We start from the raw sequence: 12,974 nt of genomic DNA on the forward strand, positions 1-12,974 counted from the left end.
ATACCATCCTTTGTAAATATATATATATATATATATATATATATATATATATATATATATCCACTACTTTAGAGACTCTGACTTTTTTTTTTGCAGGTCTGAGGACAGAACCCAGGGGCATTCAACCTCCTAGCTATACCCCCTGCCCTATTTTTTTTATTCTTTATTTTGAAACAGGGTCTCACTAAGTTGTGGAAGGCCTCAGTAAGTAGCTGAGGCTGTCTGCGAACCACGATCCTTCTGTCTCACCTTCCAAATGCTGGGATTACAAGTGTGCGCCACCACATCTGGCCTGACATTTTTTAATAATCATCATGTGCATTTTTTATTTCAATGAATAAAAATCTACTCTGTAAACCTATTGTGTGTAGAACTGAATGTAAATAAAAGCTTGAGATAATAAACAGACACAAATTAATTAAGTAGTTATAGCATTTGGGCCTCCTTTATAGCTTCAGAAACATTACATTTTTGTCAGCTAAATTCTAGGGGATTGCAGTTTAACAAAAGGATGACATAACTACCGGTTATTTTCTGCAGCTCCAAGTCATTCCCATGGTGTGTGGGAACAGTGACATCTAGAATGACGCTCAGTCCCTCAAGTCCCTACTCATTTGTACAAAATAGTGACTGCAGCTCCATACACATTCTTGAAAATGTTATAAAGCGTGTAGGAAAGCTGTTGCAATGTTTTTTCAACCTCCTGTCAACCAAGTTTTGTGAAGGACACATACGTGTGAGAGATGCTTCACCGTGTTTCTGGCACTGGCCCCATTCCTCTGTGTGCCTTTGAGGTGCCCTTTGTCTGCAAATGCAGTTGAATCATTCTGAAGCCCAGCAATGACCCGCATTTAACTGGAGAGTCCATTCATTCTAGGACATGCTTAAGCTAGTTCAATGCATACTGTATTCTGCCTTTGTACGTTTAGTTCTATCAGCCCAGGGCATCTTCCTTTCCATTTACAAATATTTAAGCCATGTCTATCCTTCCAAATCTTGCTCAGATAGCACCTCCTTTTGTAACCATCCCAAGATAGTAACCAAAGGCATGAAATCTTACCCATCACCTGCACAACACAGGATTTCAGCAGTATTTATCTGGATCGCTGTCCTTCTTCATTGTGATCTGCTAACTTGTGAGCACATCCTCTTCTCCTCTGAGATAGTGAGGCCACCATGAGTCTTCCTTAGGTAAGACAGATGGGAACTAGTTCTTAGTGGCACAGCATCCAATGGCAGTGATGGTGCTGTGCATACTCGCTGTGAAGGCATCTTGGGCAGAGGTGATTGTTTTACTGAATACATGACCAGAAAAATAAACATGTGACATGAAATGGATGGCCAGAAGTATATAAGATTTACAGGGATGGTAAAAACCATCCTATGTCTTAGAAGCTGTTGATGTTGATTGATTGATAAGAAGTCTCTTACATGAACAACAGTGGAGTCAGAATTATTTAAAGAAAATTTTTATTAGAGAAAGAGGGCAGTTGAGGGGGCTGGAGAGGAGAGCTATCTCTCTTAAATCTCCTTCCATCAATGTATTTCTAATATTAAGGGTTTTAACTAAAATATTGTAAGAAAATATGATTCACATGAAACAGAAAAGAAAGCAGTCCTGAGATGAGGCAGAGAAAAACATCAAAGTAGTCACAGATGAATTAGGAAATGAAAGGGTAAATTTCTGGTAAAGAATGAAGTTGTCAGTGTCTCTGCTTATCATAAGGCTCCCTACTTATCAGGTTCTTCAGGGGGCAGTTTGTACCCCTCCCAAGCTGGACCAAGGTGACCTCAAAGCTGATGACTAAGATAGATAACTCCCAACAATCCTAGGAAAGAAGAACATGGCATATAAGAAACTCTCAGAGGTCAGAGTGTGTGGAAAAGGAAAACTGATGGTAAACAAAGATGGAGAATTTGGCAGAAACTAAACCATAAGGAACCTTCTTTTTAAAATATGTTCTCCCTCCTGCCACAAGAACCTTCTTATAATCCATGCCCAGCTGAATTATTAAATTTTATAGAGCAATCTCAATTCAGTCTACATTTATTTCTGATCTGGAGGATGTCTCTAGGAAGAGTAAATCTCCGCTCACACAGAATTCCAGTTCTTGTTGGTAAGGACAAAAGCTAAAAGTGGGCAATGCAGAGGAACCGAGTGGAACTCTGAGGGCTGCAGGGTGATCAGAACAGGGGAAGGCAATGGCATGGAGGAAGATAAAAGCTGCTTTATTGGGGGTAAGGAGTCAGGAAAAGTGTTTTAGGGTTGTAATATGAATTCTAAGTAGGAAAGGCAAAGGTCTGTGGGTAAAGAACTGATAGAATATAGTTGATAAAAAGAAGATAAAGCATGGCTAGGTGATTCAGAAACTCCCAGGTGGTTGTGGCCTTAAAGAGGAGCAAAGGGAAAAGTGTGAGAAGCTACTGGAATGTGTTAAGCCTGAAAGAGTGTTTTGTCCTCAAACACACACTGGCTGTGGAAGGACAATGGGCCACACAGAGGTGGGAATCAGGGAGGTCTAAGGCCATGTTAGGAAGAGAGAGATGATAGTGATGACACAGGTGTAGAGAGGAAGCATACTGTGTTTTCCCCATTCCACACACATCATGAAAGTCCAAGCCATGCTGTCCTCTCCAGAAGGGCTGAGTTCCCCTCTGAATTGGTCTTCTTATTCTTCAACTGTTTCTTACCCACACAGGACCTACAGGAATGTTTTCTGTTAAACTGTTTACTAGAGTATAATGTACATGTGGACACACACACATACAGTAGGTCTACAGCTTGATACAGTTTTACAAATTGAACATCCCCTGTCACCAGCATTCAGATGAAGAGTCAAGGCTTATCTTGTCATCGTCCAATGATCCACCAGCCACCATCCCCCCTCAGTATCAAGAAACATACTGGGACTCTAGGGGCCCTCACGTAGGTTTTGGCTGTTCCCCTGGCCTCTGCGTCTCTGCAGCCATGGCCAGCCAGTCGCAGCAGATCCAGCAGCTTCTGCAGGCAGAGAAGAGGGCCGCAGAGAAGGTGACTGAGGCTCGCAAACGAAAGAACTGGAGGCTGAAGCAGGCAAAAGAAGAAGCTCAGGCTGAAATTGAACAGTACTGCCTGCAACGAGAGAAAGAATTCAAGGCCAAGGAAGCTGCGGCCCTGGGGTCCCATGGCAGCTGCAGCTCTGAAGTGGAAAAGAAGACCCAGGCGAAGATGACCATCCTCCAGACCTTCTTCCACCAGAATAGGGATGAAGTCTTAGATAACCTCTTAACCTTTGTCTGCAACATCTGGCCAGAAATCCATGAAAACTATCGCATAAATGGATGGAAGAAAAAAGCGCCTGTTCTGTGGATGGGCGTCTTAGATGGTGTCATGGAATACGGAGATTTAGTGTTTAGCTTGAGCTCTGTTCTTGGGAAAGGCATTAAATTAAGTCTGTGTGTTCTATAATAGGTCCCTTCACTTTTGGAGAGTAGCAAATCTAGCTCCTTTGTACAGAGTTAGTCCTTATCCAGAGCTTTCATCATTTTACCTGCCCTTTATTAGAATTTAATTGAGTATATGTTGTCTGTTTTCCTATGCCTTTTAGCCCAAGCCACATATGTGTCAGTGTTGACTTTTCTTTCTTATATCTAGTAAGAAAAAAAACATAATCCTTTAAAGAAACAAAGGGGTTAAATAATTTTTCACTTATACTTTGCTGAAGAACATGGACTTTATGAAAAAGTAGTAAATAGCTCTGTGTAACTTGTACCAAGCAGCCACCAGCCTTAAAGTAGTCCATCCTGGCAAGGGACTAGAACAATGAATAGTAAGAGACTTGTTTGGGCTGCTGTTAGTTTATCTTAATAAAAATTTCTAGATGATAAGACTCAAGAACTTGTTACATGTTATTATTTGGTGTACTTAACAAACATCTAAAAGTAAAAGCTTTGTCCTGTATTTTTACCCCTCTGGTTCATCCTTTATGATAATAAAAAGTATGCTTTGATACTCCCCCCAAAAAAGAAACACACTGATTTCTGCAGAAAATCAGTAGAGTTTTGACAGAAGAGTTTTTTCTACTTTTCTACTTGTATCAAGGAAATAAACTGTCCATTTTTTGTGCCTGGCTTTTTCTCCCTCTACATTGTGTTTGAGTAATTATGAATATTGCTATATGTTGTTATATGTGAAATACTTTAGGAAATATAATTGGTGCCATGGTACTCCCTGTTGCAACCCACTCTTGGAATTCTAGCATATTCAGAATAAAGCCCTGACTGTGATGTAAGGTGCTCACCTACCCTGGTGCCCGTCCCATGACTATCAGTCCCTGCTTCTCCACCCATTCCTTTACCTGGTGCTATGCCCAGAATGCACCAAGACACCACCAACAGGTTGGGTTACAAGTTTTCAATTATCAGTGTTACTTCTCTTAGGACACAGAACTCAGTAAAGGAGGAGTTATTCTCCAAGAGAGTGGTTTCCCTCTTTGTGCCCTTTGCTACACAGTACCCTAAAAAACATGCCTTCCACCCTGCACTCCCTCCACAGAAACTAAGGTGCAGTCACCCTTTCCTACAGTCATCCTTTGTCTCAGTTGCTCTTTATTTCTATAGCCGTATATCCCCCCAATGCAGTTTATTCTTGTAGAATCCCACTCAATGTAATAACTGACTACTTCACCTGCCAGCTGCTACAGTTGATTTGTAGAAACCCTGTCTATTGGGCAAGACCATGTTGAGTGAAAGAGTTCCTTCCACATGAAGTCAGGGAATCTGGAATCAGGGAATTTGGATTTTACTCTTTTCATCCTCTTTTTATCTTTCATGAGAAATACAATCTACTATTTGGATAGTAGTAACTGGTCCTTGTGACTGAAGCCATGTGATTGAAGTTTAGATTAGAGATCCTGGACCTGAAGGCCAACTTTCCATGTGTGTGCACAGTGTTTCTGTTAATGACAAACTATTAAGTTAATGTAAAGTAATTAGAAGAATGCTAGGTCCTTGTAGTGCTCAGCACATGCCACTTGGTGTCACTGTAATCTGCCACTCACTCCTGGAAGCCTTGTCTGGGCTGCCCTCAGCATTGACCTTCCTCAAGGGCTCTGAAAGTACTGTCGTAGAAACTCATCTGCCAGGATCAAGAGGGCACTCATTCCTTCCAAGTTAGTTGTGGACATGTAATATTTCTCCTTTGATATTTTCTCTCTCTTTTTTTTTAATTTTTTTTTATTTGTGCATTGTAGTCATACATCTTAATGTGAAGCAAGATGGTGGAGACATACGTGCACACATCACCCAATTAGCCCTTTATCCAGCTCCCACCCCATTTCCTCCTCCCTCCTTCTAATGTTTGGCCTAGTTATTGATACTGATATGTTTTTAAAGTACATCATGTGCATTAGAGATTTTTCCTTTTCCCCCATCCTATTCCCTCTGTTAAGTTGCCTTATTAACTTTTGAAATCAGAAATGGTGAGCTCTTGTATCCTCTGTGCCTAGCAGATAGGATATATTTAGTTTAATTTTATAGTATGGAAGAAGAAAAAGAAAGGAAAAAAAGAGAAGAGGAGAGGAGGGGAGAAGGAATTTCAAACATGCCCAGGAGATGGAGCTGTGAGTCCATGATTACAGTTATCAGGATTTCTTGCAGAGGAAGTGGTGCTCACAGCAATACAGCCCTGGAGACAGACTGCGTGGAACATACTAAGACCCTGTTCTAGTCTTCAGCATCGGTCTGGATAACTGATCCTTGAAATTTATAAACTCAGCCATTTTTCATGAGATTTTTAAAAATTAAGTGTTCCTTTTAGATGTCAGGGGAAATTCAAAAGAGCCAATGGAGGGTGAGAAACATTTTTTTAATTGAATTCAGACTATGAGACATTCTGTGCATTTGTGTAACTGTTTTGATGATTTAACTTGTGGGTAAATTTTTAGAACTAATCACTTTGCAAAACATGTCATCTCTATCTCAGTTTCTTAATGAGAAAATCCAAGATCCCTGAGGTCAATATTCTGCTCAAAGATTACCTCTCTTAATGTTGCTGAGTCCAGATTCAAATGTTGCTCCTTCCAAATGTTAAGCTTGTATTTATTTTCACTTCTACAAGATGTCAACTGCAATCCAGAACATTTTTCTAAGATTTGACAGTGCGACCTTGGATGGGTCAATCATCTATACATGGTTATAGTTTTCCCTTCCATGTTAATAAGCCTTGTCCCTAGAGGAAAGAATGGTGGAATAACAAATCATAGATTGGCTGTCACATATAAATTTGTCTAAAATTTTGCAAGTTGTCACCACAGAGTCTTTTTTAACTTAGAAATTGCTAGTTTATGCTCTAAACATCCTCCAGTCTACATTTAGATGAGGCCGATCTATTTAATGGATCTGTCAGTTTTATTGTTGCCTGGGTCACTGCAGAGAGTAGTAGACTAGGACTTAAAGGATCATGTCATTTCTTTTTCTCCTGAGTTTGCAAGATGACCCCAGGCAAAGAACTTATTTCCCTATACTTTCAATTTGTTGAATTCTGAGATCAGTTAGGCTAGAGAGAAGATTGTTTATATCATGTTTTGAATTGTTTTAAAATAAAATAGACCACCTTTTTAGCACATCCCATGGCAAAGTTTTCTGATCCCTTTATTACAAGTCAACTTTAACATCCACATAGATATATAAACTTCACCTAAAAAAACTAAAGAATGAGTCATGCTCTTTTGTCTTTATTTCACATGTGCAAGGATTTCAAGAGAAAAGTTGTTGTGAGCTTGATTTTATTTGCATATGAAGAGTGGTCTTAATCTAATTAATAGCTTTTCTTCACATAAGAAGCTGAAAAATCATATGGCAGAAGCTAGAGCATCTGGGCACATTTGGGGAATTTTACCAAATGGTTAGGTATTTTTTTAGGTGGCTTCTGATTTTCAAACATTAGTTCTCTGCTCCCAAGTCCTCAGGAAAACTGTAAATAGACAATTATAATAAAGATCCTAAGCTGGGTGAGGTCATGCATGCTTGTAATTCCAGTACTTGGGAAGCTGAGATAGGAGAATCTGGGTTTGTGAGACCAGCCTCAGCTACTTAGGTCCTTTGCAACTTGGTAAGACACCATTTCAAAATAAAGGATAAAAATCAGGCTGAGAGTGTGGCTCAGAGGTAGAATTCCCCTGAATTCAATCCTCAGCACTGCCGATAAAAGAAAATAAAAGTAAATATAAATAGAAAATAAAGATTCTAGTTAAATACAAGATTATAATTGATGAGATAAGATGTGGACAGCCTCTAGGGTACAAAAGCTCTCATATGGCCTTCTATGTGGGTGTTTAAATAGAAAATTTGAGTTTTCTTTGAAAGATAAGAGGAGATAGAGAATGAAGAGAAGAAAAAGAACATAAAGCTTATGTATTATTTCTGCATCCATTTCAATATAGCTATTGAGAGTCTGCAAGAGATATAGAATATGTCGGGAAGTTTGATTGTAAAGAAGAACATGTATGTTTTCCATTATTAAGGTATTACAGTGTGGAATGGAAAAAATAGAACTGAAGAAGTAATATCACACTACAAAAAGGAAGTACTGTTAGGATGGTGATACAGGAAGTAAAAAGAGCTTGGTGAGATGATAACTAGAAATTCCTGTGTCAGGAGCATGAGCAGTAGGAAGGCTATCCAGTTGGGAGATATTGAACTGAACTCTGCAGCAAATTACACCACCAATCTGCAGAGTAAGCTATAACACTTAGTAACTTTATGTCAGTTCTCCATCCCTTTTCAGGGCACCTCTTTTTCTCATGAAAGGGCTAAACAAAGTGAATTAGAAGGCTCCTTCTGACCTTAAAAGTGGTTCTGAGATGTGGTTGTGTTGTGGTTTGGATTGGGAATGCTCCTTCAAATGCTTATGTATTGAATTGATGGTCCCCAAAGCAAAAGGGTTCATAGGGAGGCATGGCTGAAGGAAGTGAGTCCCTAGGGGTGTGGCCTTGAGGATGTACTGTGTCACTTCCTGTCTCTTGCTTTCTTCTCCCTGGCTAACATGAGTGAAGCAACTTTCCACCACCATGCCCTTCCACTTTTATGTCAGTGCACTGGAGCCAGTCAATCATGGACTGAATCTATGAAACTGTGAAACAAATCTTTGTTTCTTGAAGATGCTCTTGTCACACATTTTGGTCAGAGTGATGCAAAGATAACATAGGCGGTGTGTCCTCCATGGCACGATGCTCTTCTATGTTGCAAACATCCTTTCAGTTTGTAATGAGAAGCCCTGGTTCAGCATCTACCTGCCTCAGAGGATGAAATTTGCTCTTGTGAAGAACACATGGTTCATTTTCTATTCTCAACCTCATGGAATCTTCTTGGAGTCCATTCTGAGTTTTATGACTAAAGAAAAGAATAAAATAAACAGCAGCTGCACTTCTTTTTCCTCACTCCCACCCTTTTTCTGAAGCTGGAGCCTCTCATGCAGTGGTCTAAAAATAAGTTATGAGAGAAATGAATATCATAGGAAAAAAGACTTGGAAGAAATGAAGAGAAACCTTGGAGATAAATTTAGTTTAGGGAAGAATGTGACTATTTTAATGAAAGCCTAAAAAATGAATATAAAGCAGAATATAGTCAAATCCAACAAGATTCAACACAATGGCATGGGGTCTACTTGACAGGGATGACTGCAGGAGACAGGGTTATAGAAATGGGTCAGGCACATTGTCTCTGCCCTCAGAGTGCTTATAGTCTGATCAGGGAAACAAATAGACACACTAAAATGGCACACATAAAAATACTGTGGTATTCAGAATAACAAAAGAATATGAGGAAGGCTTGCTTTACTTATTATTAATTTATTTATTTATTTATTTATTTATTTATTTATTTATTTATTTATTTTACTGGGAATTAAATATCTGAACTATACCCTTGGCCCTTCTTATTTAGAAGCAGAGTCTTACTAAGTTTTTGAGGGTCTCTATAAATTGATGAGGCTCATTGTGCCCACCTAAGAAGGGTCATTTGAATAAAAGAAATCAGTGATTCTTTTACCGAAGGGATGAAGAGAAACTGTTCTAATGTTTGAAATACGTTATGCTAAGTGATATTATTCATTCCCAAAATGTAAGAAATTGGATGTTCTCCCTAATGTGTGGAAGCTAGAAGAAAATGAGTCATAGTCAACTGTGGAAGAGGAAGGAGAAACTATATATGAGCAAATAAGGAGACCTAACTGAGGAGGGGATGGGAGGGTGGAGAGGAAAATTTCCTAATGTACACTCACAAGCATATCAAAGTCAATGACCAAGTCAAACATGAGAAGGAAGGAAGGGGAGGGAACTGGGGAAGGGCTAAATAAGTGATGTGTGCGTGTATGCCTCTAGCTTCTTGAACTCCATTAAGATGTATGACTACAATGCACCAATAAAAAAATAAATAAAAAAAGAAAGACAAGTAGACAAATGTTCTGTGGAGTAAAGGGAAAATGGTGACCAGAACCCTAGGAACTACAAATAAAGACCAGGGAAACCTGAGAACAGCATGGTGCCTCTTCAGGTTTGAGAATGATGATCTTGGCTGGCCAGATTGTAGACCTGGGTGGCATTTTGTTTTTGTATGAGACATTTTAGGAACATGTTTGCCTAATCACAGTCCAAAATAGGCATAAAATGCAGCTGGAGACTTGAGAGACTATGCCATCTAATTGTAGATAGAGAAAGAGAATTGGGAGAGGATTCAAAGCAGGAGGGCTGAAAAATCAGGGATGATTTTTTTTCATTCATGGGGATAGTGAGAAAAAGAAAGGGGAGAGGATTCAAAGCAGGAGGGCTGAAAAAAATCAGGAATTATTTTATCATTCATGGAGATAGGGGAAGTTCGACCTGAACTTTTCTATAAACTTTTTGTGCTAAAGAAATTTGTACATAGACATAACCATACAATAGAATGGGAAATGTAAATTTTTCATACTTTATGATAAAATGCTTTATTAACTCTTCATGGTTTTTATATATAAGAAAAGTTAAGGAAGTATTTGTTAAGAATTTATTATGCATCCAATAATTTCATATACATGATTTTTGCAGTGTTTGTAACAATGTTGTATCTCCATTTTTCCATTGATAAAAAAAATTAGTCTCTATGAAGATAAATCACATTCTCAAAATCACACAATTAATTGGAGATCTGATATTTGAATGTAGGTATACACCACCCAAAACTGGCATTCATTTAGCTGTCTTATTAAATAATTCAGCAAACTTTCTCAATCTCTACACTATTGGTGTGTGACACTGAATAATTATTTGTTGGGTATAATTAGTTGTTGTTTAAATATACTTTTATTGATATGTTGTAATTATACATCATAACAAGGTTCAGAGTGCTAGGAACACACACATGCACACCTCACTCTCTCCTTCCTCATACATTCCATTGTGATATGCATTGGTAATTCCATATATGTGCATAGCACTTTTTTCCCAGCACCTTTGTCCTCTACTCTCTTCCCAATAAATACCAGTAGTATCTCCTGTGGACCAAACATCCCTAGACATTGACAAACATCCCCTCAGAGCCAAAGTGGTTCCTATTCTACAGCTGAGAATCAGTGTTCTGGAGTAAACTTTAGTATCTCTCCCTTTCTTAGCACGCGCGCGTGCACGCGCGCGCGCGCACACACACACACACACACACACACACACACACACACACACACACTTTCTAACAGAACAAAATATTTCAATCTTATAGTTCCCCAGGCAAGCATTATATTCCTTCTTAAATCTTTCCTCTCATATAACAGAGTCTTGACAACAATACTGTTAACTGTCCATCACCCAAATCGGAAAAAAAGAAAGTTATCCTTCCTTCTGCAACAGATAACCTTTTTTTCAGTTCGAAAAATCTCTTGGATTGACTCTTTTCTCTCAAATCTCTATCATGGTCACCCTAATTTTATTATTCATAGGAAGGAGTGAGGAAACAATATATACATGCCCAACACCCCTATTAGCCTACAGTCACAGTAGCCCCCCTGTAGGCCTTTGGACACTTCATTTTCTCAAAACCAAAGGGCTTCCATATGATCCTTCACCATCTTCATCATTTTTCTGATTTCTCCCACATTTCCTTTTTCTGCTTCAATAGTTTCTAAACATGATTTCACACAAAAATAGCAGTTTTAATTGGTTCACAGCAAAATGAAAAACACAAGAACAAAGGCAGATAAGACAAGAACAAAGGAAGATTAGTAAAGGAGGCAATAACTCATGTTGGGTTATTCTCTTCTTTCTTTCCTTACTGTTTGCTTCCTTTCCCCCCTTCTTTCTTGCATTGAGAGAGGTAAAATACATTTTATTTAAAAATGTTTTTATTGATGTAGGTAGTGGTTGTACTATATTTATATTGCACCAATAAAATTCTTAAAATGTTCTTTTTATTGATAGTATTGTCCAGTTATTTAAACATCCTAACATGATAAAACTGAAAAATTAAGAAAAGCAAACAATCTTATCTTGCTACTGCTTGAATTACCAGCTTATGTCATTGCATATTAAAGTATTAATTTTCCCCATGTTGGGTTGGATTTCCTCAGAAACTAGGAAAAAGGTGCGAATGCAAAGGGTACATGTAAAATGTGATCTTTGAAATGTTTTTGTGAGCAGGGGAGGGATACTGGTATGAAAAGGTAGACAGTGAAGTTTATCCTGGTTAAGCTCCCCCATGGAAAAGAGGACCTAAGTGGAGCTTATGAGTGAAATTATGAGGGCACATCCCACAGCACCTGTCTGTGATCCATAAAGACACAACCTCCAAAACTTTGTTCATGTAATCACCCTCAAGTGTACTAAGCATGCTCAGCCACACTCTGATTTAATTGCTCATCCCTTGATCCCCATGGTAATGTAAAACTCTTCAAGAATAGAGATATTGTTTTCCTTATTTCTTATCTTCAGTGTGGATCTCACAGCCCTGTCAGTGGAACACCTTCATCAAATTTTAGTAGAGTGACTATTTGTATGTAGTGACACAGGAGGGAAAGAGAACCAATTGCTGTCAAATATTCACTTAATGGAAAGCATGATGGTAAGATGTTTGGAACATCTGGTGAAATTACTTGAAGGCAAGTTCATGCTATGATGAGCCATTTTTGCCAGACAAAGAATCAGTTGGGATTGATGTGAGGCAGGACATTCATTGTAGTTTTCAGTAAAATGTGTTAAGATGTCTTTCTGACATACTGGTTCCCCCAAGTAGCCTGGAGTTAATGTGCATTAGCAATCATCATGAGTCAAGAAGACTTTGAGACTTAAAAAAGGAGATTTAGTTTGTTCATGATTTCAGGAAGAAGCCACTATCTGATGTGTCTATATAAATGTAAATTTTAATTCAAAAATCACAATAACCTAATAGCTAATATAGTGGGCTATGAAGAGAGAGAGAGAGAGAGAGAACATTTTCATCCTCACAGAAAGTTCTGTTGAAAAGCATCAGCATTCCTGGAAAGAGCTTTACTTATCATGCACAGAACCATTGTGCTATAATTCTTGTAGCAAAAAATTCTGCTCCTTTTAAGAAGGTATCCTATTACAGTTGTGTGTGCATATTTATGTATAGTTATAATTATGTAATTATCACCTATCTCTTCTGATTAGCTCTATGCCTAATGATGTAATGACTTGCCTGATTTTTGTTAACAGGCTTGTCCAAGAGAGCACAAGAGCCCCACTTATGCATGAGGGACCCCTGCACTATTGGAATGATCTGGAGTTGCATGTTATTGATGTGTAGGCAAGAGGATAATGTAGATCCTTCATTATGAAGCGATATTTAAGCCATGACAATGGCAATCTTTTTTTGTAATGGCAAGATGCTGACCTGTTTCTAAATACTTTAACAAGGAATGAGAGTTGAGTGGATAAGGAGTAGAGACTGTTTAGGGTAAATGAGCCAAGAGTGAACCAATGCAGGGTAATGAAAAGGGAGTGCAGATTTGG

The 12,974-nt window shown here is 38.5% G+C and overlaps 1 protein-coding gene across 1 annotated transcript; it reads left to right on the top strand.

Moving 5' to 3' along the window:
- Positions 1–2,968: 2,968 nt before the first annotated feature.
- Positions 2,969–12,768, top strand: LOC308262252 (V-type proton ATPase subunit G 1-like; the record flags this gene model as incomplete). The annotated part of the gene is made up of 2 exons (XM_080694711.1): positions 2,969–3,435; positions 12,678–12,768. 2 exons carry the CDS (start codon positions 2,969–2,971, stop codon positions 12,766–12,768), a joined length of 558 nt encoding a protein of 185 aa, XP_080550837.1.
- Between the last annotated feature and the right edge of the window lie 206 nt (positions 12,769–12,974).

This window comes from Muscardinus avellanarius (assembly GCF_963383645.1).
Source record: "Muscardinus avellanarius genome assembly, chromosome: 4".
Taxonomy (NCBI): domain Eukaryota; kingdom Metazoa; phylum Chordata; class Mammalia; order Rodentia; family Gliridae; genus Muscardinus; species Muscardinus avellanarius.